This window comes from Mandrillus leucophaeus, unplaced genomic scaffold (assembly GCF_000951045.1).
Source record: "Mandrillus leucophaeus isolate KB7577 unplaced genomic scaffold, Mleu.le_1.0 Scaffold42, whole genome shotgun sequence".
NCBI lineage: Eukaryota > Metazoa > Chordata > Mammalia > Primates > Cercopithecidae > Mandrillus > Mandrillus leucophaeus.
The window spans coordinates 1,031,376-1,057,468 of NW_012104476.1; the positions used below are offsets into that span (position 1 = coordinate 1,031,376).

The window sequence follows — 26,093 nt, forward strand, 5'->3', positions numbered from 1 at the left end:
TAAGGTGCAGCAACTTTCCCAGCTTCTGTTGTTAAGTGGCAGAACCCAAATTCAAACACATATCTTTGTAACTCGTGAGTGGGACAAAAAAGTCATATCTGAGACATGCTGCACCACAGAGATGCTTCACCAGTTGAGGCCTCTCAGCAGAGAAATCTGATCTGAAAACAGCAGGATTATTCTTTGCCATCTAATGGCCTCTGAAGATCAGCAGCCATGGGAACCCCCAGAACTCCATCACACGGGTGACGTTTACCTGTTGTTGTGAGTGTGTATCTTTTGCTCCTCTAACTGAAAAATAATATATAGTCGTTAAAGATCAAAAATGACAGCAAATGTAAAGATGAAAATAAAAGTGACCCAAGCTCTTTATCAGTCAGAAATAAACAGTGTTTGCTGCATTCTTTCCAGTCTTTTTTTTTTTCTTTCTGTGTGTATGCTTAGCAATTTTAAAGTAATATTGTATATATAACTGTATGTATCTTGTTTCCTTCATTGTAGTAGTAATAATAAAAATAGCAGTTTTTAATATATTTTCTTCTTACTGGTACCTTGAGAGGTAGTTACTATCACCCCTGTTTTTTTGATTAAAAAAAGAAATTAAACCTGTGGGAGGATACGTAACTCACCCAAGGTCACTTTGGTTAGGTTGGTACAAAAGTAATTCTGGTTTTTGCCATTACTTTTGCACCAACCTAATGTAATGTTTTTAACTTCCCTATGACTGTGATCACTTTTCCATTTCAGCAAAATTCTTTATGAACCTTAATTTAATGAGTGAACACAACCCTGGCACTTTGACCTGTTTCCCAATTTGGTGACATTTAAGTTTATGAAGTCTGTGTAGTAGGTTAGTGCAGAGAGTTAGAAACACCAGGATTCAAATGCCTGGGTCTTCCTCTTATAGATTTATGACTCTTGACAAGTTGCTTAATGTCTTTAAGGCTCCTTCTTTCACTGTAAAATTGGAAAACTAAAACCTACACACCGGGGGCTGGGGGGTGGGGGAGTTTGCTGTAAGGTTAAAAACGTGAACATATGAAGAGTCTCTCTTAGCAGATTTCCTGGCCCTTGCTGTGTGCTGACAATAGCCATATAAATAATGTATTATTGGGTCATTTCCTAATTCCATAATGAAATTTTTTAAACAAATTCTTATAGACAATTTTTGTTCCTTTTTCAGAATAGTTGAGCTAGACAGTATGGAAAATATGAAGGCTCTTGATGCATGCTTCTCTTCTTCTGATGCATATTGCAAAATTATTTTCCAAATAGAAATTGACATTTCTCCAGAAGTATATGAGTGTCTGCCTCACGACAGCCTTGCCAACACTGCATATCAGCATTTACATGGTTTTTTTTCTAATTTGATTGATGAAGAGAAATATATCTCTTTTTAATCTGCATTTCTTTGATTACTAGTGAGGTGGAGCATTTTTTTCACACGTTTATTAGCCATTTATATTTCCCCTTCCGTGAATTGACCTCTTTGCTTTTGAAAGGAAGGATGAGTCTCCAAGGGCTAGCTAGAGAAAAGATGCTCCAGTGATAATTATCTCGGAGCCCTGGGGCGAGGAGTTGCAGGGGAGAGAATTCAGGGTCTCCTGGGGCTAGGAGGAGGCTACCAAGTGAGCTGCTTTCTACACCAGAGCAAGGCTTTCTACACAGTCAGGCTGAAATCAGTATTTGTTCTCTACCTTTGTATTTGTTCTGTTAAGAAATATTTTGGATTTTTTTAGTGGGACTCGTCACATTCTACTCAAGCCAGTGCTTATAATTCTTTCAGGGCAGACAACGAGCATGCCTGTTCGGTTTGGGTTTTTTGCTCTGAGAGTCCCATTGGTTTACAGTGAAGTTGCTGTAGATCTTGCCTGAGTCTTTTATGATCCCTGCCATCCAGCCAGGAGCTGTGACTGCTCTGTAACCTTCTTAGATTTAAATCTGTTGCTCGTGTTCTCCTCATAGTGTTACAGAGCAGCAGAGCCCATCCATACTGATGTCTTAATACGATTCTCTCCTTCTTGGATTTATAGGGTAAAATAAACCCTCTGCCATAGAAGTGCTTATTGATTACTGAAGTACATAATAAAGCCTAAGAATAAAGTAAGACCAGGTAATCGGTTCTGTTCCTGGGGGATGACAATAAACTCTGGCCGAGGCAGCCTCTGAAGGTTGCCTTTTACCTTGGAGCTAGGAGGCTCCTTTTTAATTAGTTGTCAAAATAGTAAGCAGCGACTGATAGAAACCAGACAAAAAGAGTACATACTGTTTGGTTTCATTTATATAAAATGTTAGAAAATATCTACTCATCTATAGTGACGGAAGGCACATCAGTGATATGGGGAGGGACCCGAGAGAGGGATAGAAGCTTTGGGGAGGGATGGATGGGTTCACTGTCTTGATTGTGGTGATGGCTTCACAGGTGTGTACACATATATGAAAAGCTATCAAATTGTGCATTTTAAATATGTGCCTTTTACCAATGTCAGTTATATCTCAATAAAGCCACAAAAAAATAGTGAACAGTATCCCATAAAGAGACAGTTCATGGCTCACTCTGTGCTAGAAAAGTTTTCTCTTTTCTTAGGAAGCTACATTTTGATGAACATTTAGGAGGAATTACGAGACTACATTTCACCTTCACCTTTAGCTAAACAGGGGTTTTAGAAGACTGAAACATGCCACCGAAAATTTTTAAAAAGGCATTAGAAGGTAGGACAGCCCTTTTTCTTCATTCGTTTTTCTTCCCCACATCTGAACCTTAAAGGTACTTTTAACGTAACTTTTTACTAAAACAAAAAAAGGTATTTAGAAAATACTATTAGTTCTTTGCTCTCACCACCCCCCACCCTTCTGCCATTACATTTCCCCCACCCAGAAAAGAGATTCTACAGTGCAGAAGTAAAAACTACTCCAAAATGTTGGCAGTCTAAAAGCGGACAGGCATTTTCAACACAAAGAGATGTTTGTTTTCCTTGCATTTTAACTCTTAATTTTTGACACAGTGGGGAACTCCAGCATGGCTGCCATTTAAAATGTAACAATGCCATGCAGCTCTGATTGCCTCTGTCACAGGGGTGTTGTGACTGAAGGCCAGGAGACAAAGCAAATGAGGCCAGAGACAGTGCCTGCTGCTGAGGTGCTGGTCCATTTCTCTACCCGCATTTGAATTTGTCTTTTCTCTGACTAACTGCTTTTCTGCCCTGATGAGGAGTCACTCGGGGAGACTGAAGCTGGAATTTGTACAACCTCTTTCAGTCCCCTTGATTTTAATCAGAAATACACAATTATTCTTTTCCTCCAAATAGAGAAACTCAATCCCCATTTTAAATTCAATTATTGTAATTGCAGCATTCAGAAAAATAGCACATTCATTTTCTAATAAGAGATTGTGGATACCAAATTACTGCATATAGTATGTCAAAACAGGAAACTTGAGACTGGCAAACCAGTGGGTGTTTTTATCTTGGCAATTTGTATTTTCTTGCAGACAATTTATAGTAATCCTACCCTTCCTTGTTTATGATCTAGAAGACTAGGTTTTCAAGCCATCCTAAAATGAAGACTGTTGTTTTTGGGTACCGTTTAATTGAAAATCTCTGTTATGAGTATGAGGAATTCTACAAAGGGCAAAAGTGAAGGCAGATACCCAATAAAGAGAAGAAAAAGGAATCACTTTAGGATCCTATGTGATGGGAGCCTAAGATGTCTTTGGATCTTCTTGAACCATTCTCATTATCTCAAGCCCTATTTATATTCCTTTAGCCAAGCTTCTCACTATCTTGCATTTGTAAAAAAAAGGAAATCTGGTTAGTGAGAAGTTGATAATGTGACCATTATGTCTTAGCAATATGAGAGCACCACTGTCCCTCTTCCTGCTCAATTCCAGTTGCTCTAGTTGGCTTGAAGTGACTCAAATGTGAAAATAAATATAGTTTTTTATTTTTAGTTTCCTGATTTTCATAAAAGAGTAACCTTAGGATCTGATTTCTCCAAGTACATGCTATTATTTTCTTAGGATTTACTGTCACCTCAAAATTGTATCCATGTCAGCCGGGCATGGTGGGTCATGCCTGTAATCCCAGCACTTTGGGAGGCTGAGGTGGGTGGATCTTCTGAGGTCAGGAGTTTGAGACCAGCCTCGCCAACCTGGTGAAACCCTGTCTGTACTAAAAATACAAAACATTAGCGCATGCCTATAGTCCCAGCTACGGGAGGCTGAGGCAGGTGAATCACTTGAACCCAGGAGGTGGAAGTTGCAGTGAGCCAAGATCGCGCCACTGTGCTCCAGCCTGGGCAACAGAGTGAGACTCTGTCTCAGGAAAAAAAAAATTACACCCATCTTTTTCACAGACACATTCAGACACCTACCACACTTTCAGATCTTTTAGTGTTCATGCCGCCAACCACTGTCTCTCTCTTGATCTCTTCACTTAGACACTTCCCATGTTACAGTAGCTAAAGGTATTTTGCTACTGTAATGTATTAATTCTTTCACATATACTTATTGAGCACCTTCTAGATACCAGCTTCAGGTGGAGCAAGATATGAGCAAACTCTTGAGATACTGTCAAGGAAACTAGCCAACAGTGTTGGAGGTGCTAGAAACCAACAGCTAAGGTACAGCCAGAGAAGTCAGAGCTCTGAACAGTCATTTCCATGTGTCCTGAAAGGGTGGTGGTTTGTTGGACCCTTGAGTGCCCGCTAAGTGCCAGGTACTTTAGTTATATTCTCTCAGCGAATCCCCATTTTTGCAGTTACCTCTGGGAATTTTTCTCTCTTGTCAAGATTACTCTCTTGGTTGATTTTGGTAAATCAGTCCTTAAATCAATCTCGAATGTAAATAATCTCTGTGAGTACGGCTCTCCAAAGTATCTCCTAATTCTGATTGGTCAGAACCACTAGACAAAGTATAAAGTATCTAACTTCCTACTTGCACCACTAATCACCTGGTGTTTTTGTTATCCTTTCTGTCTATCTGTGTATTTGTTTATTTTTCCAACCTAACTTTGAATGTTTTAATAATGTCAGAGCCCATATGCACTATGCACAGCATAACTTACAAATTTAAACTTCAAATCTTGTATCTATGTGTTTTACTTCAGTCCCTGTACACAGGTTACTATTTGAAGAATAAGTCCAAGCTACATCCATCCCAAAAAACCATTCAAGAACCTAAAGGAACACTTCAAAATTTCAGCTCTAAAGTGTCTTGCTTTTTTGGTTTTTTATCAGTGAAATAAAACTATTATTTACCTGGAAGATTCTTCTTGTTGCTCACTTCGTTGAGAGGGAATGGTGGTTTCTGGTTTTGTTTGTTTGGGTTGTTGTTACTGTTTTTGTATAGCATAGTATTGAGTCTTTAAACACGTCCTGAGCACCTCCTTGCAGAATATGACTTCCCCTCTGGCAATAAAATGGTACAAAAGTTCAACCCAACATTTAAATAATTAGTAAGTTACCCTGTTGTTGTGTGTGATATAACATATCTTTCATGGAAATAACTGGAAAAATGAAACTATTGGTATGTCTTTCTGGCTGCTTGCACATACCTGTACTCATTTAATTCTCACAAAAATCCTGTGGGGTGTGTCTCATCGCCATTCACTGGTTAAGAAAGTTAGACTCCGAGAATTAAGTTCGTTTCCAAACACGGCATGATTATTAAGTGAAGGGGTCAGAATTTGAACCTACGTCAGCCTCAGACTGAATGAGCACTTTCTGTGAGCCAGAGACTGTGCTCAGTCCCTCTTAAAGGAGAGCTGTCTTCCCTGGAGTAGAAATATGGCTGACTAGCTGCATTCACTGCTGCTTGTAGGCACTGCAATCGCTTTTCAGTTTCAGCTTGCCTCTGTACTTCGCCAAGCAATCAATCAGGAAAATATTTTGAAGTAGTTTCTTTGTATATCCTGAGAGAGAGAGTGAGATGGTACGTTATACTGGCTAAGAACATGAACTTTGAAGGACATAACTGGGTTCAAGTACCATCTTTGTCATTGGAAGGCTTACTTATCTTCTCATCTCTAAAATGGAAGGATGGTAATATAATACTTCCTTCTAGAGCTGTTGTCAGGATTCTTTGTGTTTTGTTTGTTTGTTTCTTTGTTTTGGACAGGGTCTCCCCCTGTCACCCAGGCTAGAGCACAATGACATGATCACAGCTCACTGCAGCCTTGACCTTCTGGGCTCAAGCAGTCCACCCACCTCAGCCTCCCGGGTAGCTGGGACCACAGGCATGCGTGACCATACCTGCTAATTTTAAAATTTTTTTGCAGAGACAGGGGTCTCACTATGTTGCCCAGGCTGGTCTTGAACTTCTGGGCTCAAGCGATCATCCTGCCTCGCTCTTCCAAAGTGCTGGGATAACAGGTATGAGGCATCATGCCTGGCCTCAGGATTCTTTTTTAATGAATGCCAGCTGTTGGCTGGCATTTCTAGAGGAAAACATGCTCTGCAGTTGTTCCTGTGGAGGAACCCTGAAAGATGTAAAATGCACTTCAACAACCAGACTTTTCCAAAATAGAGAGCTCAGGGCTGCCCCGCCATCGTGGACACCCCATCTCTCCTTTAGCTTGAGATGGACATTGACCCTTTGGCTGGGAATTGGGTCATGTAGGTGACACTTAGCATGGAAAGCCGTAGCTACATTCAGTGTCTCACAACCTTAGTGGTGGAAGAAAGAATGGTTGCAGCAGCTTCATTACCTCGGGAAAAAGAACTTGGAATTCCAAGTACTTTAAGAAAGATGCTTTTACTTTGAGTGTTGGAGAAAATAGAACAATTACCTATTGAAGACAAAGTGAATGAAAAGACACCTCTGTTCATACTACACTGATCACGTAATCTATCCAGATTCATTCTGCCTTCCTTAAGGTGATTCAAGCCTGCTGGCTGCGCCTTTCCTTCCCCAGGATACATAGGGCATACAGTGATCACCTGAGATTCTCAGCTAGACTCAGACATTTCCTACTCCAAGAGGAGATTCCTCAAAGGGCTAGAGCACCACAGGCAGCATCAGATAATGTGGAATGAGTGGAAGGAGGGAGGGAGGAGGAATCCATAAATCATCCAATTGTTGCTGAGCATCTTGAGGGCCCTCAAGAATGCACTAGACCCTGTGATGATTCCAGGGACAACCAGCCTGCACTTTCTGAGCTACTCACTGCCTGCCTGGGGAGCAAGACCTGTATATGTGAAATCAGTGAAGAATTCTGTTCTATCTAGACTAGAGCCAGGTAGATTTCCAACACCTGGCTCACGTATGCTTTTTTGAAAAAAGGTATTTAGTCTTACTGAAGGAATGGATGGATGGATGGATGGATGGGTGGGTGGATGGATGGTTTCTAACATCTATTGATTGCTTCAGATGTATCAGGCACTGTTCTAGACATTTTTATGTTTATTACATATGTACTTAAACAAATTATACATTTATTAACTCAATTTATGTTCTTAGCAACACTATGAGATACATACTGTCAGTAGCCCCATTTAATAGATGAAGAAACTGAAGCACAGAGAGGTTAAGTTCCTGACTAGAAGTTTCAGATGATATACAGTACAGGCAGGCTTTGCACCCTGGCAGTCTGGCTGCGTAGTTATATATGAAGGAGAATGGTGTAGTCTTTTCAAAAACTGTTGGCATCTTGGTTCACACAGAAAGCTACCAGGCTTTGTTATCTGTTCCTCTGGCTTTGGCTTCCTGAGTCTTAAGCACCCTCCTCTTTTCTAGAACATAGACCAGCTTGAACCAACCCTCTGTGATTCCGCCCCGCCTCTCCCCTGGCCCCGCCAGGCCTCTCATTTGTAGTTTCTCTTACCGAGCACATTTCTAAACGAGGACGGTTGCTCTGCTTTAAGGACATACAAATGGCTTGCCCTCACCTGTCAAGCATGATCCTTGTATTTTACCAGGCCCATTATGAACGCAATCTTTCTGTCGAAAATTTGCATACCTCCTTTCTTGAAAAGTAATGACAGCAATTTCTTTCCCTCCGCTCACTTTCTGAGTGTCTCATTTAACGGCACCTGTGAAACCGACAGGCACAGAGATGAGAAGTGAAAGAGAGCAGTTGATTAAATCATCATCAAGTCGGGCCTCAGAAAGTCAATTCTGCTTGCCGTCTGCAATGATATCCTTTTATCTTAAAGTAATGAGCTATGGCACTTTTGCATCGGGTAATGCGATAAGTTCTATTAGCATGTTCCATTTGCCTCACAAGCAAGGGCAAGTCATTTTAGCTAGCTCATATCACTGCAATCAAAGCAATTGGCTTCCCAGGCAGAGAAGAAAGGGAAAAGGCTCAGGGTGATTTCTATGGATCACAACACAGCGGAAAAAATAGACTCTTGTATTATTTTAACCCATAACATACTTTTCCTTTTTACTCATCGTCAAATTTGGGTTTTATTAGCTTACACAGGACTCCAAAAAGAACCCAGCATTAGATGAAGCAAACCTAGGGGTAGGGGCTCAGGCCCCATCCAGAGCAACAAGAAACTATATATGGGAAGAGAAAATTGCCCCATTACGTAGGGGTCACAAATAGAATTCTGCTAAAGAACACAGGCAAAGATGTCTTTCTGATAGTAACACTGTAGTCTCATAATAAACTCTTGCTTCACACCATCTTCAAAGTCATTTGTAATAGGTCCCTAGGCAAGTACGGATTAATGCTATTGATGACTTAGAATCAGTAAATCAATGACAGAGAAGCAAAGGATCTGTTGCTTAAGCTTAAAAGAGATCATTTACAAATCACTGGGCCCCAGACTGTCAGTTTTACCTTTGGACAAGAGACTTATTTTTCTGAATTTGGCAACCGCTGAGGTTTGTGGACTCTGGGTTTTAAGTAAATTTCATCTTTGGGGTTTATGTATATTTATACTTGGCAAAATGTGACTTCCTTTCTTAGGGGAAAAGAAGCTGAACTCCCCAAAGATTTGTGAAGTATTCACTTCCAACCCCAATTCTAATAAAGCCAACAATACTTTAATGATCTGTGGAAATTTACAGCATACAGATTGATTTATGAAAGATACCTGGATTTCAAAGTGACAAAAAGGAAAAATATATATTACAATTTAATTTGTGAGCAAATTTAGGCCGGGCATGGTGGCTCACGCCTGTAATCCCAGCACTTTGGGAGGCCGAGGCGGGCGGATCACGAGGTCAGGAGATCGAGACCATCCTGGCTAACATGGTGAAACCCCATCTCTACTAAAAATGCACCAGGCGTGGCGGCGGGCGCCTGTAGTCCCAGCTACTCAGGAGGCTGAGGCAGGAGAATGGTGTGAACCCGGGAGGCGGAGCTTGCAGTGAGCCGAGATTGCACCACTGCACTCCGGCCTGGGCGACTAAGCGAGACTCCGCCTCAAAAAAAAAAAAAAAAAAAACTTCAAGTTTGGACAACCTGATTTCTGTCAATATATTTGCACTTCTAATGGGTGGTAGAATGAACCTAGCACATAGTAGTTACATGAAAGTTGTTGGTTGAAAGTGTGTGATTATCTGAGACACTAGAGGGGGAATAAGAAGTATTCCCTTAGCCCCCTCAGATCACACTGGTTATTTGAGCTCTGGCCAGTTCAAACTGAGAACTTGCCAAAATGTCAGATTCTGAGAACTCCCCCATGCAGGAATGCTGGGTTATCAGTACCAAATTCCAGAGGCTTCTGAGAGTTGATTCTCTGTTGTATCTCCTGAACAGCTGAAGACTGGTGGACCTCATATTATTTTAAAATGGGCTCATTAGGTGATTGCCAAAAGCTTTATTCTTGTAAACTGTTGTTTGCAACATGAATCTTTTAATTAGGCTTTCATTTTATCTGAACTATTTTATTTGATCAGGCATAGTTACTGTTAAGATAGAGGGGAGGAGTCAATGGCATTCTTTTACAGTCAGTAAGAAGACGGTCTGAGTAAGAACATTTTCAGAATTAAAAATTTAAAAATTTCTAGGGCCCCAGTAGCTTTAAATTTCACTTAGTCCAAAACCAATATGACAGCAATGTAAACAATGTGAAAATAGGGCTTTGTGGATTGATGAAAAACAGGCAGCATCAGAGCTGCCATGTGTGGCACAAAATGGCGGCCCATTTTTACATGAGCAAAGGACTGGGCAGCTGGGCAGGGGATGGTAAACATGTTTTTAGTCACCATGCTGCTATCTTACTTCTTTAAATAAGAAAATAAGTGTCATGTTTTCTGCAGGTGGCTTCTTGTGAAATTGCTTTTAGGTGAGGGATGTCTTTAAGGTCTTAGATAAACCGCCGGCCCCAAAGGGGAATCAATTTGTTTTGTCACTGGCAAAGTTAAATTATACTTGATGTTAGATATTGTAGTTTACAAGTTGGGGTTCTCCCTCATTTTCCTCTCATTTCCTTTAGGCAGAAACAAGAATGAAATAACTTTGTTCAGCAGTGGTATTCAGCCCTGACATCTTTGGTGGCAATGATAAATGGATTTGAGATACGAAATAACTGTTCCAGCAAGGTCCATTGAGCAGAATAGAGAGCAATGCCCTCCTCAATGTCATTGTATGTGATATATTCAGTGATTGCCACTCTCTGCTTAAGAATGCATTCCATCACAAGGTACCTAGAATTCCATCTTGTTCCTACATTCTGAATGAGACAGAGAGATGTCACAGATCTTGACTCATTTCAATTTGGACTGGAGTCTTAAAACACAGATACTGAGATTCCCAAATGAAAGTGAAAAATATTTGCTTTTGAAGAAGTGTAATAAAGTCATAATCACATCTTTTCTGAGCCTTTTAATGGAAGACATTTTCTTCTGGGCCCCAACTCTAGGCTCTGCTAACAATTTTAACCTCCCTCAGGTGTTCACACATATATCTCTTTGCATTAAGCAATCATATTAGTGTTTCCTGTACTTTCTCTTTGGAATCACCTGCCTTTTAAATCATACTTTGCTTATGCTGCATGGAATCAACCACAGTTTGAACAATACTCAAGAAGAATGAGATTGACTTATTAGTATAATTGAGCACCTATTATGTCCCAAGGCCTAGAGGTACAAAGATAAGCAAGGCACTGTCCTTACATGGAGCTCATTCTCTGGTAGGAAAGACTGTTGTGGCAAACAACTGCAGTACAGTTTTGTAAGGGATGGAGACAGAAGCAGTTAAGTCTTTCTGGAAAAGTATTGGAAGATTCAAAAAAGGAACTATGTTTCGAAGGTGAATGTCAGGCTTTTAGGTAGAAACTTGGAGGAATAGAATTCCCAGTAGAGGGAATTGTTAAAGGCAGACAACTGATGGCATGATTGAGTGCGAGTGTGTGTGGTTGGAGCAAGGTATGTTAGGATAGTGCCACACAATGCGAGGATGCCAACCAGGGCCAGGCCACAAGCTGTTTGCAACCAACCTGCTGTGAGATTAGTATGGGCAGTCAAGAGTAAGCATTGGGAAACTTTTAGAGTAATTCAGTAGCATAATTTTGTGTTTCATAAATCTAATAATTTTTTAAAATGTATTTCATATATATTTGTTTTTCTTTTTCATTTTTCAAGAATTTGATTTTTTATTATGTTTTACAAAAGTAATTGTCATAACATATTAGAAATTAAGGAAAGCAAAACAAAAACAAATGGCTCTTCACCGCAGAAAGCTTAAGAAGCATTGTGTTGAGAGAGTGGTTGGGATTTGGGAGTTGAGGGGGATTAGAAACAGAATATGAAGGGTCTTCATAGGCCTTGTGAAGCATCTGCATCAAATAGAAATTTAGGAAATCCACTCTGGTCAATAAGGACTTGGATTAGAAAAGGAAGAGAGCATAGACCTTGGAAAGCAGTCATTATCCTCTTGTAATGACAAAATAAAACCCTGAACTAAAGCAGCAGCCATGGCCACAGGGATGGAGAGTTAGAAAGTAGAATCAATAATGTGGGGTGAGAGGAAGATAAGTCTGCTCAAGGATAGAGTCAAGGATAAGACTCTTCACTTACACAGTTGAGTGATTGCTTGGTGATGCTATTACCAAGGGCAACGTGGGAGAGGGGCAGTTTCAGGTGAGCAAAGATGTTGAGTCCAGATTTAGATGGATACTTGAGTCTGAGGCATTCGCCGCACTTCAAGAGGGGGCACGTACCCAACAGAAGTTTAATAATAGTTAACATTTATCATCTGTACATACTTGGTACCGTGCACTAAGTTGTTTACATGTATTAACGCATTCTCCTCTTCTAGCCATATTTTACAGACAAGTAAACTAAGGCCCAGAGAGTTTAAATAACTTTTCCAAAGTTACACATCTGGCAAATGTGGGCATAGAGATTTTTGAGTTTCAGCATATACATGGTAGAAGGGACCAAGGGAATCTTTAAGGACTCCCTTGAAAGTCACATAGAAACAATAGAACTCCAGATGCAACTCTGGGGAGACAGTGACATTAAAGAATATGCAGAAAAGGAAGGGCCTTGAAAAGAGAGTCACAAACAGCAATATTGGTGAATGGGTGCAAAGGGAAAAATTCTAGGATGTGCAATTGAAACAATCTAAATACCCAGCACTGGGGAATATTTTTATTAGATTATGTTACAATCCACACAGCAGATTGCAGTGTCGCTATTTTTTAAAGTGATGTTGCAGGACAAATTTTACTGATTAAACTAAAATATTTGACGTGTTATGTGAAAACCAAAGCAGGTTCCAAAATGGTAGGAATTCATTTTTATTTCCTAAAATGTATGTTTGAAAGATGAGGGGGATTATATCCTTAAGGCTGGAAAGACTTACACAAATGTATTAAGTGTTTACCTAAGAATTGTAGATTTATGGGTAATTTTTTTAAAAATGTATCCAGTAAAATTTTTTTTTTTTTGATTTTTTGTTTCTTTGCTTGTGTGTGAGACGGAGTCTTGCTCTGTTGCCCAGGGTGGAATGCAGTGGCGCGATCTTGGCTCACTGCAACCTCCGTCTCCCAGGCTCAAGCGATTCTCCTGACTCAGCCTCCTGAGTAGCTGGGATTACAGGCGCATGCCACCACGCCTGGCTAATTTTTGTATTTTTAGTAGAGATGGCATTTCACCGTGTTGGTCAGGCTGGTCTCGAACTCCTGACCTCATGATCCACCCACCTCAGCCTCCCAAAGTGCTGGGATTACAGGCGTGAGCCCCGTTGCCCAGCCATAAATCTGTATTTTCAAAAGGAGAAAGACTGGGTGGGTTGGTTGGTTGGTTGTTTAAGAGTTAAGACCTGTCTGGGAAAGGAAGACTGTGCCTCCAGCAGTTCACTTTTGATTCATGAAACCAGGGGAGGAGACGGTGAAGATGGAGTTGAGCAGTTGCAGTATTGGGATGGCTGGAGGGACTCAGGTTTAGGAACTAGTCCCTTTCTAACTGTGCATTTGAGGCCTGTGGCCTGGCGCGCACACCTCTTCTTTCTCTCCTTTTGTCTGTGATGGTTCGGGTCATGTCTTTGTCTGAAGACCGGGTGACCAGGAATTCTTACCTGTCATTGCTGTAAGACCTGGTTGTTCCTTTTTGTCTCTTTTCATTTCTTGCTTTTAAAATGGAGGAAATATTTTTAGCTTTTCAAGCGGGCTTTGAAATCTTGTCATGGAGAGTACTCTGTCACCTCAAGCTGGTAGTTAGTGTGCAACCTGTTTGCTAATAAACCAAAGCAGGACCCCTATGTCAAAATGCTTAAAATGGTCAAATCTGCTGGGACCCCGTCTCTGCATCTGACATGCCTTTTCCATTTCCCAGCCTCATGCAGAACATAAACCTGCATCAGGAGGTGGCTCAATGTGAACTCTTATAAATTGGAGTGGGTATCTAGGGATCGAGGAGCAGACACTTCTTTTAACCTTTGAAGACCAAGAATCATTTGGCCAAAAAAATCCACAGTGTGTTGAACTTAGGGTGTGAAAGCTGTACAGTGTATTAAATGTGAATTTGAGGCCATGAATTCTACCCACACTGACTCTATAAAACAGCCTCCCTTTTTCATAAAGCAGGCCCATAAACCGCTGCCAGTGAAGCAGAAAGACTCCTTAGGACTGCGGCTCGCTTTCCGTCTGGGGTTGTCAACAAACCCCCTTTATGAGTGCAATAGACCTCTTGTATGTGTCGAGCTTCTGGCTTTTTACAGAGTGTGTTAGGAGCCAGGCAAGGCAAACGTTAGGCGCTGTTTGCTGAGTGCATTTATTGCCTTTGCATAATTTATGAGCTGGAGGAGTTGACCATCATTCGTCTCTGCCAGGGGCTGGCACTCGAGGCTCCAGAGAGTGGAGCTGTAAATTGGATGGTGCGCTCCTGCTGAGCTCACGGCAAAGTCCTCGGGTCAGTATGGGAATTTAATACCAGAAATGGAACTGTTTTCTCAGCACACCATGTGGACCCCAGTGCAGCAGAGACTGTTTTGGCAGACTCCACGACTGGCCTTGTCGAGGAGCTGTCACTCACCCGGCATGTTGTGTGGGGAGCCTGAGCATTTTTAATCGGCTTGGCATCCGTGCTGCTTCCATAATGGATACCAGTAGGTCTCGGTTCTTCACCATATGCTTAACTCTGGAGACAAGGTGCTTCTGGGTAGATCAGTAATTACTTGATGCAGAATTAAGTGGACCTTGAAATTAGAACTGGACTGTTGGAAAGCAGGAAGCTTAACACTTTGATAGAAATAACCATTCCCAGGGACATACTGCCATTAGGATAGGGGGCACAGTGGTGGTTCTTTCCCAACTACCTCACTCCTCCTCCTCCCTGCACACCAGATCCTTGGGGAGGTGGGCAAATGCCATGCCACAGCCTTCAGCTGTCATTGATTACCTCACAAGGAGCGCTATGAACATCTGGGAACATAAGCCTGCCTGGCAAAATAGTCTTCTGCCTTCCACACCCCTCCTGAATTGTGCATTGTCACTCTTGAAAGTGTGCCCGGGTCTTAGGAACCTCACAGAGGGCTTAATTAAAGGCAATGGAGAGATCACACAATCAGGACACTATTGTTCCTCATCCACCTGCGGTTCTAGGGCTTCAAAGTCTTCATCTCTTCCCATTTCTTTCTCAGCTCATTTGACTTATTGTAATAAAGAAACTACTCATCAGGTCAAAGAATGTAAATGTAGACAGTCTGAGGTTGGAAGCTGGGTTGGAAATGATGCATTGGACTTGGTTAAATCCCTGTCACTGAATATCTGACTAACTTGTGGCACTGAGGAGCCAATGGGAGAAGTAGAAAATGTTCTAATCCTCCAGCCTATAAGATTGTGATATAAGTTCCTAGATGCTTTTTGTACAGAGTGCTTAGTCTGAAAAGAATAAGTAGTCCCCAGGTTGTCTCATAATAGCAAGAAGTCCATTTAGATGGGTGTTCTGTTACTTCCCATTAAAAGCTCTCTAATAGGAGCTTAAACAATAAGGTAACTTAGTGTTTTCTGAATAAAAGTCCTGAGGCAGGCTGCTCTGAGATGGATTCAGTGGTCCAATTCTGTCAGGCTTTTTTCCCTTGGTCCCACTCTGTTGTTTTTGTACTGAGTCTCTTTGCCTCATTTTTGCAAGATGGCTGCTACATATCCAGACATCATGTTCTTACACACTCATGTTCAAAGGCCAGAGGCAGGTGGTTCCTTCTTTTCTTTGTTTACTGGGGAGACAAAATTGTTTCTAGAGCCCTCATCAGATTTCAGAATCTCATTGGCCAAAGATGGGTCTTCCAGTGAGCGACTACGATGCCCAGAGGTTTACCTCTTTTCCCGCCTTTAGCTGCAAGAAAAATCGGGAAAGAAAGTACCTGGCATTTTTAACCTCAGAGTGTCAGGAGAAGGTACAGACTAGGGAGAAGGGAGTTGTGATTGGCTGTGGGGATCTAGCCAGCAGTGGCCACCTACGAGCAAATTTATTTCCTGTTTCTGTTCAAAGCTGTACCAACTCACATGTCCAGGTGGCCACGCTAAAAAACCTTGGCATCATCCTAGTTGCATCTCTGTTACTTGCTTCCCATATACATGTGTTATCAAATCCTGTTGGTTCTACCTTCAGAATTGCTCTGCCATCTGCTTCTCCCTTCCTAAACCATGGCACCACCCTGGGTTAGACAGTGAAATGGCTGCCAAACTGCTCTCCCTGTGACCTGTTTTTTCCCCACTGTGCACTCTCTCCATGGTCCCACAGAAAGTCATCCTCATGGAAGCAGCTCTGATCATGCCACACCCCTGCTAGTGTCTGTATCCCAACTTCATGTCTTACTGCTAAACGGAAGGCTCCTTGAGAGCCAGGCCTGTATCTCAGGTGAATTTCAGTCTAGTTTAGCAGTTCCTTATCAAGGGCTATTGAGTGAATGAATGGATATATTTATCTGCTGAGCTTTACTCTAACGAAACACATCCCCCAGTTTTTCATCGAATATTGAATTAGCAAAACACTTCATTTTTTTTAGGTTATGTTCTTTTTTCCTTTGCTTATCGCGAGGAACCCAAAGATTGGGGTTAATTATTAATTATCACTCTGCTTATCCCAAACCAACTAAATGGTTGGAATTTGGGATCTGTTGATATGATCTGAGTCTGTGGCCCTAAAGCATATTTGTTTGCCCATATTTTTTATTTACTACCCTGACCTCTTGTCTTCAGCATACTTTTTATAGGGAGTGTTCCTTCTATTCTCTGGGCCTCTAAACTGGAAAAGGCAGCCATAATAAGTGGTGAGCCTTGGCCATTATGTTCTGTTTCCTTCAAAGTTCAAATGAGCGACTACGATGCCCAGAGGTTTACCTCTTTTCCTGTAGAAAAGCACCGGGAGAGATACAGCCATTCACATTAGCTGAAGATAGAATGTCTTCGTTAAGAAATTGATTTTGCTCTGAATTTCATTGAACAATCTTGATTCACCTTAATCCTGTGGCTGACTCCTAGAGGGGCATCGCCTCTACCCTGCTGTGGTGGGAGGGAAGCACTCACTTGTATGTTTGAGCACCTTGCTGGACTGACCTGAGGAAGAACCACAGAGTACAGGCATCAGATGAAATGAACAAAACACCTTTTTTGCATCTGGATAGCATTTTGTTTCGGATGCTGTTTACTAGCACTTGAGCTCAAGAAACTCTTTCTTTCCAAGAAGACAATATTTTTTATTTCCTTTACTTATCTTGCACTTTTTTTGTAAGAGGGTTGGGGGATGAGGCATCAAAAGCAAAAACATACTCAGTTCTTACACTAACCCTTATTCTCTTGTCTTCGTTTTCAGTGTGACAGTGACAGTGACCAGGAAGAGAAGGTAAGACGCCCCCCCACCCCCGCATTGTGGGCACAGCACATAACAGACTGTGAACACCAGAGTCCTCCCACACACAGCTACAGGGTGGGATGCCAACTTCATGTTGACAGGACCTTTTCTCTTTAGGAAAGATGGGCATAATTCACACAGTGACATTTCCTATGCTATGACACGTTTAATTTGTCAGATCTACTTTTTTTTTTAAACAAGACCTTTAATATTGCATATATATGACACTGAGTTTTTACTTTATGGAAGATGACTCATAGACCCCAAAACATTTTAAAAGATAAAATTATTTATTTTAATAACCATCTGATTTTTTAAAATCCATGATGAGAACATTAAACTTGCTAGTATGCATTTATAATGTCATTTCTGCATTTATTTTACTGACCCATATGCTTTTCTGTACCTATTGGCCTTCTTGATAGAAATGTTAATGGTATGTGTCTAGGAGTCTCATCATGGGGTACGGGTGGGCAAAGGAGGTCCGATGGGAACTGCTCTCTTCCCATCGGGGCCGACAGCCAGGTAGGAGGACAGTTCTTCCAGCAGGTACATGCTCTGTTTCGAGGCTCATGGGCACCAGCCTCTGTGTATCCAGATCAACATGGATCAAGAAAAGGAACTCAGTTTCTGAGGTTCCAGAAGATTGGATCACAACCTGGTAAAGTGATCTTTCTGCTGCCTGAAGCAAAGGGATTATTTATCTGTTTGGTCTTTCCTTCTAGCTGTCCCAGTCCCCAACCAAATTTCCTTCCATTTATACTGCCGCTTTGTGTTATTTCGAGAAGAGTTACCTGAATATCATGGTTTCTGTATTGCTTGGCTTCAAAAGGATGGACTCGGCCTCCCTTCCCCCGTTTCTGGATCTGTCCTGTGCCCTGTGCTTTGACTTTCACCTCCTACATGCTTGCGGATTTTATTCAGAATGCTGCGGTTAGTATTTAGTGGGCTCTTTCCAACAAACCCAGAATTTTTCTCTCCTTCTCTGCTGCCAGCCTCCAAGAGAGATCTAAAGGCTCTTGTTCTGTACTGTCGTTAATTTGAATTCAGCATATGTAGCCTGTTATAAAATGCGAGACATCATCATTTGAGCAGGTCAAGCATATTCAGATGAAGACAAATGGTGCTTATTTGATTTCCTTAAAATCAGGAAATGAAAAAAGTGCTCTCTGGAGAAATCATGTTCTGCCTGACTTGGATGATAGACCAATGCATGTCCCCCAGATAAGAACAGGCTCTCGCCTTGAGGTTTTTATCTCTGAAGGACGGCCAGGACTGTCAGCTTGCTGACATGTGCATTATCCATGTCATTTTAAACAAAGTGACCTATGGAAGGGTGTGCTATGCTGTGACATGGTAATGGGCTGTTGGATGACAGCGAAAGTACACACTGGAAAGGGGGCTGTGGATTATTCTTTTGTTTAACTGACAAGTAGGAGCTTCCTTCCTCCAGCCCCCGGGAGCCTTAGCTCCTTGGAAGTAGGACCCCTGGTGTCTCAGGCAGCCAGTGTGTAGTGCACAGCAGTAATGGTTCAGTGTTCAAGACATGGTCACTGGCCCCCCAACCCCTGAGGCCACATTCCCACATGGTGGGCATCACTGGTACCCAGGGAGGGACTGGTACCTTCTAGCCCTTCCAGATCTATCAGCAATGGTTGATCTCACTTTGTAAGCCTGTGCCACTTTTCCAAAAGGATAAATCTTATTGAGGGTTGTACCACCAAGCTGACATTCTTTCCTTAAAAGGAAATGTGGGGCCGGGTGTGGTGGCTCATGCCTGTGATCCCAGCACTTTGGGAGGCGAAGGCGGGTGGATCACAAGGTCAGGAGATCAAGACCATCCTAGCTAACACAGTGAAACCCCGTCTCTACTAAAAATACAAAAAATTAGCCAGGCGTGGTGGCGGGCACCTGTAGTCCCAGCTACTTGGGAGGCTGAGGCAGGAGAATCGCTTGAATCTGGGAGGCAGAAGTTGCAATGAGCAGAATTCGTGCCACTGCAGTCCAGCCTGGGTGACAGAGCGAGACTTCATCTCAAAAAAAAAAGGAAATGTGAATTCCAAAACCATCACCAGTCTTCAGCAGTGGTAGAAGGTGGTAAGGATGCCCAGGTTTGTATTCCTTGTAAATGTCTTCACCATTCCTTGTAAATGTCTCAACCTTGACACCCAGATCACCTGGGGAGCTACTACAAGTTGCAGTGCCAGGGCCTCATCCCAGGTCAATGACCTCGGAGCCTTTAGAGCTGTCTTGAACCATGGATCTTGATGATCACCTAACTCTGGTAATTTCTAGAAGTAATTTGCCTCTGGTTGTCAGAGGGATCTGGGGACCAATACGGAGAGCACCCCACCAGGTCCTTTCCCATCACCTGAGTTCCTGAGTAGTTATTGCCTAGGTTTCCATTTCTAAGTGCAAGAAGCAAAGTGTCAGAATAATGGGTCTTGGGAAGGTAGCTCCCACCCACCACTCTGAGCTTGAGTTGATTTCAGGGTAATAAAGCGGATACGTGGTTGGTTGTAGGCGAGTCCAAGAATGGCAATGGTAGGAAGGGAAGGGGCATTAGGAGTGTTCCTCCGATCCATGGCGCATCTCCTGCCCCGCACCCCCAGTCATTCTTCCTTTCGACTGTGGTGATCCTGCAGGTCTTAAGTGGGGGCCCCACCACAACCAGCGCTCACATCATCTGTCTCTGTTCTGCCCCATGCCATTTCTCTAGAGGGCTCCCAGTGGGAGCCGTTGAGACTCGAATTGCCCTCGCACCTGCTTGGCCCTGGTGCAGTGAAGACTGTCAGGCTTCACCTTTTGGACTGAGATTGTCTGGTGTTTATCGCCAACTTTAACACCATCCTCCAAGACTTATGCTCTGTCAGAGCCTGGGCCCCTGTCAGCCTCCTCTGTGAAGAAACCTCTTGCCTGTGCCCCCGTCGGAGCCACAGAGCTAACCAGGGCTGCTTTCATGTGTTGCTTGGAGGATTCGCATTCGAATCTGAATTGCTAATGGTGGAAAAGATGCCACTCAGTGTCCTGGGATCCCTTCAGCAAGCCCCACCAGGGATGCTGTTGGAGGCAAAAGTGAGACTTGTCGGGGACCCACTGGGATTTCTCTCCGGAAGACCTGCCATTCCCTTACTCCATAGGGATCTGCAGAACCGGCGGGCTAAAATTAGGGTACTGTGTTTCACACAGCTGACTGAATTAAGATAAACTCTGCTTTCCTCTGATATGAAGCTGTAATTTATAAAATGATACCCTTACTAATTAACGTGGAAGTGACTCCGAAAGGGGCTTAAAAAGCAGAGCTTTCCCTAAATACAAGAGACGCTTGTGCACAAAAAGGCTTTGATGAGACACTGAGCAAAGTATCTCCCATATCCTCCCCTCCCAGCCACGTGAATACATTCCACATTAATGTCAGATAGCCACGAGGACATTCACGAAGAGTAGAAATTGGGCCGGGCACGGTGGCTGACGCCTGTAATCCCAACACTTTGGGAGGCCGAGGCGGGGAGATGACAAGGTCAGGAGTTGGAGACCAGCCTGGCCGACATAGTGAAACCCTGTCTCTACTAAAGTTACAAAAATTAGCCCAACATGGTGATGCATGCCTGTAATCCCAGCTACTCGGGAGGCTGAGGCAGGAGAATAGCGTGAACCTGGGAGGCGGAGCTTGCAGTGAGCTGAGATGGCATCACTGCACTCCAGCCTGGGCGACAGAGCGAGACTCTGTCTCATTAAAAAAAAAAAAAAAAAAACAGTAGAAACTGGGTGGGGAATTACAGAAGCCTGTGAACACTGCATCTTAGATGTGGGATTGTTCTTCATTGTAGTGAGAGCTAAGAAAAGAAGCAGCACTTGGCACCCTTAGTCACCCAAATTAAGCAATTATTCTGATCCCCCATTCGAAATGAATTGGTATTGGTATCATGAGAACAAAGAGGCAACATGCATATTGCCAAATATTTGGCCCATATTTTATTTTGTTTCCTTTCTTTCTTCACCACTGGCAGCAGCCCATTATGCTAAGAAATACCCCCTATTTGGTTATGAAGTTAATGTGGAGATTAAAAGTCATTCCCTCTTCTACCCACACCCTTTTTCTTGTGTATGGCATGTGACCGAGCTGATTGGAAGGCGTATAGCCCAGTGGCCAAGCACTTGGGCCTCAGTGTGATGGCTGACGCATGTTTCTGACTCTGTCCCTTTCTATTTTGTTGTGGACAAGCCTCGGCTTTCTCAGCTGTCAAATGTGGGTGACAACAGCTCTACACATAATCCTATAGCAACTAAATGAAAGCATTTAGGGCCAGGCATGGTTGCTTATCACGGTAATCCCAGCATTTAGGGAGGCCAAGGCAGGACAAAGTGGGCTGTGGTCTTTGAGCCCTAGAGTTTGAGACTAGCCTGGGCAACATAGCGAGACCCTGTCTCTTAAAAAAAAAAAGAAAAATCTTAAAAATTAACGAGGCGTGGTGGCATGTGCCTATAGTCCCAGCTACTCAGGAGGCTGAGGCAGGAGAATTGCTTGAGCCTAGGAGTTTCAAGACTGCAGTGAGCTAAGATCATGCCACTGCACTCCAGCCTGAGTGACAGAGTGAGACTTTGTTATCTAAAAAAATAAAATAAAAATATATGAAGGCATCTGACTCAGTGCCTGGTCCATAGTAACTGCTCAATAAATGTTAGCTTTTGTTCATTTTACTTGAGGTAAAATGAGAGAGGACGCTTGAAAAAAGAGGAAGACTAATATTTTGATGCATGTGTATCACCGTATTTTGATTAAATCTTTTCCAATTTTGCCAACACTACAGTATACTGCAACACAAAAGATTTTATCTGTAAACACAAAGCCCTTCATCTAATACTTGTTGCTATTGCCAATTTTTTCAATGAAATGACCTAAAAACAACAACAACAAAAATAACCTATATGGTAGTTGCTTTAGGGGGTGGAGGGATGCTATCTGTTAGTGCTTAAAAGGGGGTAAATGCTTGCCGCTTTAGAGGTGGATGGTGCTCATAAGAGGCCCCAGTCGGGGGTATTTAAAATGGACTGAACAGAAATCCTTAGCTAGTAGAATGGCAGCACGCTGTAAAGTTATTACTGTATTGTGTACTGGCTATAAGATGTAGACACCTTTCAGTAAGCCAGTCATTTGTAACCATTCTAGCAGTGTCATATTAGGTTAATAAGGCTGCTGTGTTTTCAAGGGCATTTTTATTTGGGTTTTGGTGAAATTCTTTAATTTGTTGATTATATTCACATAAAATCAGCATTCATTGACACAGAGCTCTAATGACATATGTATGAAAAACCGTACACTGGATGACCTAGTCAATTATTTAAGCATAAAATAAATTGTGTTAAACTCTTCACCTAAAAAAAAAAAAAAGAAAGAAAGAAAAAAGAGGAAGACTAGCATCCTGTTTGGAAAGCTGGGGTTCTTCTAGAGAACCTGCCAGAGGGAGTTTCCCCAGAATCTGAGGCTCAGCCTTTATCCCAAGGGCCCTTCTCCCTGACACAGGCTGAATGAAAGTGTTAAATTTTGAAGGGTTCTGAAACAGTGTCTTTTAAAACCCCTTGTCTAAACATCAGGCCTTCCTCTGAGCAGAACCTGGAGCCCAGAGCACGTGTACTGTCCTGGAGGGATCAAATGGTGATTAAGTGGATTGTATAGCTCTTGTCCCTTCAGCAGCTGTTCCCAAATGCCGAACACCGTCAGTTCCCAGAAACCCATCACAGGAGAGAGGTTCTGGGGTAGGGCCAGAGCATCTGTATTTTTTCAAAAGCTTCCTAGGTAATTTTGGTATACAACTGGTTTTGAGAACTACGGCCTTATAATAAATGTCAAAGGGAAACATGATCTTTCCCCGTGTTTAATGCTCTTGAAATTTTTGACTGCTTAGGAGAAAAACTTGAAAGTTGTAGAGATGTTTCCTGTGTGCACAGATATGTGCCACCCATGCTGATGCCTATAGATACCGGGCATAAGCACACATGCAGTACACACTACACAATCTCACAGAAATGAATCCTTCTCCTGTTCTATCAGTCTTACAACATGACTCCTGATTGCAGTTTTTTCTCTCTGTGCGTTAGCAGTAGGAACAACCACCTGGAGAAGGTGGTTGTGCTCCTGGGCTTTGCTTTGGTACTGCGTCCTGTATCCAGGACAGCCCTACTGGCCCACTGGCTAACTGCAAATGCAGTACTACTGATTTTTCACACCTGCTTTCCCTCTTTTCACACACTTTTTGATGCATCCCTTTTTGGTTTAGAGACAGGGTCTCGCTCTGTTGCCCAGGCTGGAGTGCAGTGGCACAGTCTTAGCTCACTACAGCCTCGAACTCCTGGACTCAAGCAATCCTCCCATCTCAGCCTCCCAAGTAGCTGGGACTACAGGTGTGTACCACCACACTCAGATAACTTAAATTTTATTCTGTAGAGATGGAGTCTCACTATGTTGCCCAAGCTGGTCTCAAACTCTTGGCCTCAAGTGATCCTCCTGCCTTGGCCTCCCAAAGCACTGGTATTACAGGCACGAGCAACCATGCCTGGCGTTCATTTTTAAATGCATGTTAAAAGTTGTTGTGTTTGATCATTTTAAGTACACTTGTGTGGGAAGGGGCTTCTAAGAAAAGCAGCAAAGAAAACCAGCAAAGGCTTATGTTCCTAACTCAACACAAACCACATGCCTAACTTGGCTCGTGAAGGAGTCAGAAACTGCTGAGATGTCAAACTGAAGACCGGGCATGTGGTTTGTGCTTATAGTGGAAGAGTCCCATCCCTTGGTTGGCCACGTTTCACACTCAGTAAGGTTTGTGCACCCTCAGCAACATTCCAGAAGCTCAAAAGGCCCTCACTGTTGCTTGTGGAACCCCCATCCTTAGTTTTGAAATAGGATATATTTTGATCAGGAGACAGTTTGGAGGTGCTGTCCTATTTTGTAGCAAGAAAGGAATATCTCCACCTTTCCAGATTTCATAGCAGCAAAGCAGACAGCCATCACCCAGGGAAAGAGAAGGGATCCATATTCTTGTCTTTCTATCCCTAATACTTTGCACAGTGCTTAACATGAGTTAGGTGTTCAGTGTTTTGCAAAATTTGCATTTTCTTTCCTGGATACTCATCTCCAAATGGAGGGGATAAGTGAACCAAGTTCAGAAGACTCGTACTCAAACCTGACTGCACCTCATACAGTCCCAATGTCTATTTCCTGGACCCCCAGAATTTGTGATCTCTTCCTGCGGCTTCTATATTTCATTTACAGTTTTCTCATATAATATATCTAAGCCATTTGTAAGTTTCCTAACTTATAGACAATTTCTAGAGTTCTTGGCTGAGTCTCAAGAGATTTTTACTTTGTTTTTGTTTTTTGAGATGGAGTCTCGCTTTGTCACCCAGGCTGGAGTACGGTGGTGCAATCTCAGTTCACTGAACCCTCCCACTCCTTGATTCAGGCAATTCTCCTGCCTCAGCCTCCCAAGTAGCTGGGATTACAGGCACCCACCACACCTGGCTAATTTTTGCATTTTTGACAGAGACAGGGTTTCACCATGTTGACCAGGCTGGTCTTGAACTCCTGACCTCAGGTGACTGGCCCATATTGGCCTCCCAAAGTGTTGGGATTACAGCCATGAGCCACCGCACCTGGCCTTAGAGCTTTTTATATTGGATGCGTGATTTCTGTGATGCCCATCTACTCAACCTCTTCTTACCCCTTCAAGATTTTGTCTGGCTTAAAATGACATTTTATTATTCTTCCAAAATCATCATATTTCCAATTGGCTTAATTACTTTGCACACATCCCAAATTCACATTGATACTATGCTTGGATTAAATTTCTATGGTAAATTATTTTAAATTCAGAATCTCATTCAGTTCTGGTGTTCATATAACATTTTCAGACAAAACCAAAAATTACTTCACTTATGCTGAATGCGTATGTACAATAATCTGTTCATTACTACCATGTTATGCACCTGAAAAAGATAGAAGTTATAAATGTACAGATTTTAAATTAAATGTAGGCAGGTCAACAGAATAAATACTTCTTGGAAATTTGTCAGGCATTTTCAGCTAAGTTTTTGTTTCTTGAAATAAACAGCGAGAAGAAAGAACAAGTTCTAGATGTTCTGTTGCTCGCAATAGGTGGGTGGTGGAGAAGGGCACTCAGAAGACCCAACTCCTGATTTCTCACTCACCAGCTGTATGGCGTTGGGCAAGTTACCTAATGGTGCTTAGCATTAGTTTTGTCATCTTGAAAATGAGGCAGGATTCAATGATCCAACATTGACTATCCAGATTTTCCAAATAGCTATTTACCTAGGCCCCAACAGCATGGCAGAGCCCAGGGGGAAATTAATATGTGATTGTATCTTCCCTTTGCCAAAGTAGGAAGAGGATTATGTAAGAATTGTCTCCATTCTTTTGTCTCTCTCAGTCTCCCAAGAGAGAGTAAGCATATAGGGGACATACTCGGGTATATGCATTTGTACTCTCAAGCAACTGAAGGAAACTTACATACAGACCTGATGTCTAAACAGGGTCCTTATCTGTTTGTTGGTTCAGTCTTTCAGTCATACATATCCACCCATTTTTTCACAAGTATCTACTGATGAACTGACATGAGAATTATAATTGCTTAACTCTGATGGAACTGTCACCACATACCTGTGAGTAGGTAGCAGAGCAGTTCATTTAATCTGTGTTCCTCAACTACTGTATTTGGGAAAGCATGGGGACTAGGTAGAGAGCTAGCTTACGGAATGTGTTTCAAGAACTCACTTGTTTGGTAATGACCGTTACTTGATCTATAAAAGGAATTGTTCCAGAAACATC

General features: G+C 42.4%; 1 protein-coding gene across 1 annotated transcript in view; it reads left to right on the forward strand.

Moving 5' to 3' along the window:
- Positions 1-26,093, forward strand: part of AUTS2 (autism susceptibility candidate 2) — a gene marked incomplete at its 5' end in the record, with an annotated part of 1,256,093 nt that overhangs the window by 842,446 nt on the left and 387,554 nt on the right. The window contains one exon of the mRNA XM_011992898.1: positions 17,213-17,242. Within this exon, the coding sequence (XP_011848288.1) occupies positions 17,213-17,242 (30 nt within the window). The remainder of the gene's footprint in view (positions 1-17,212; positions 17,243-26,093) is intronic.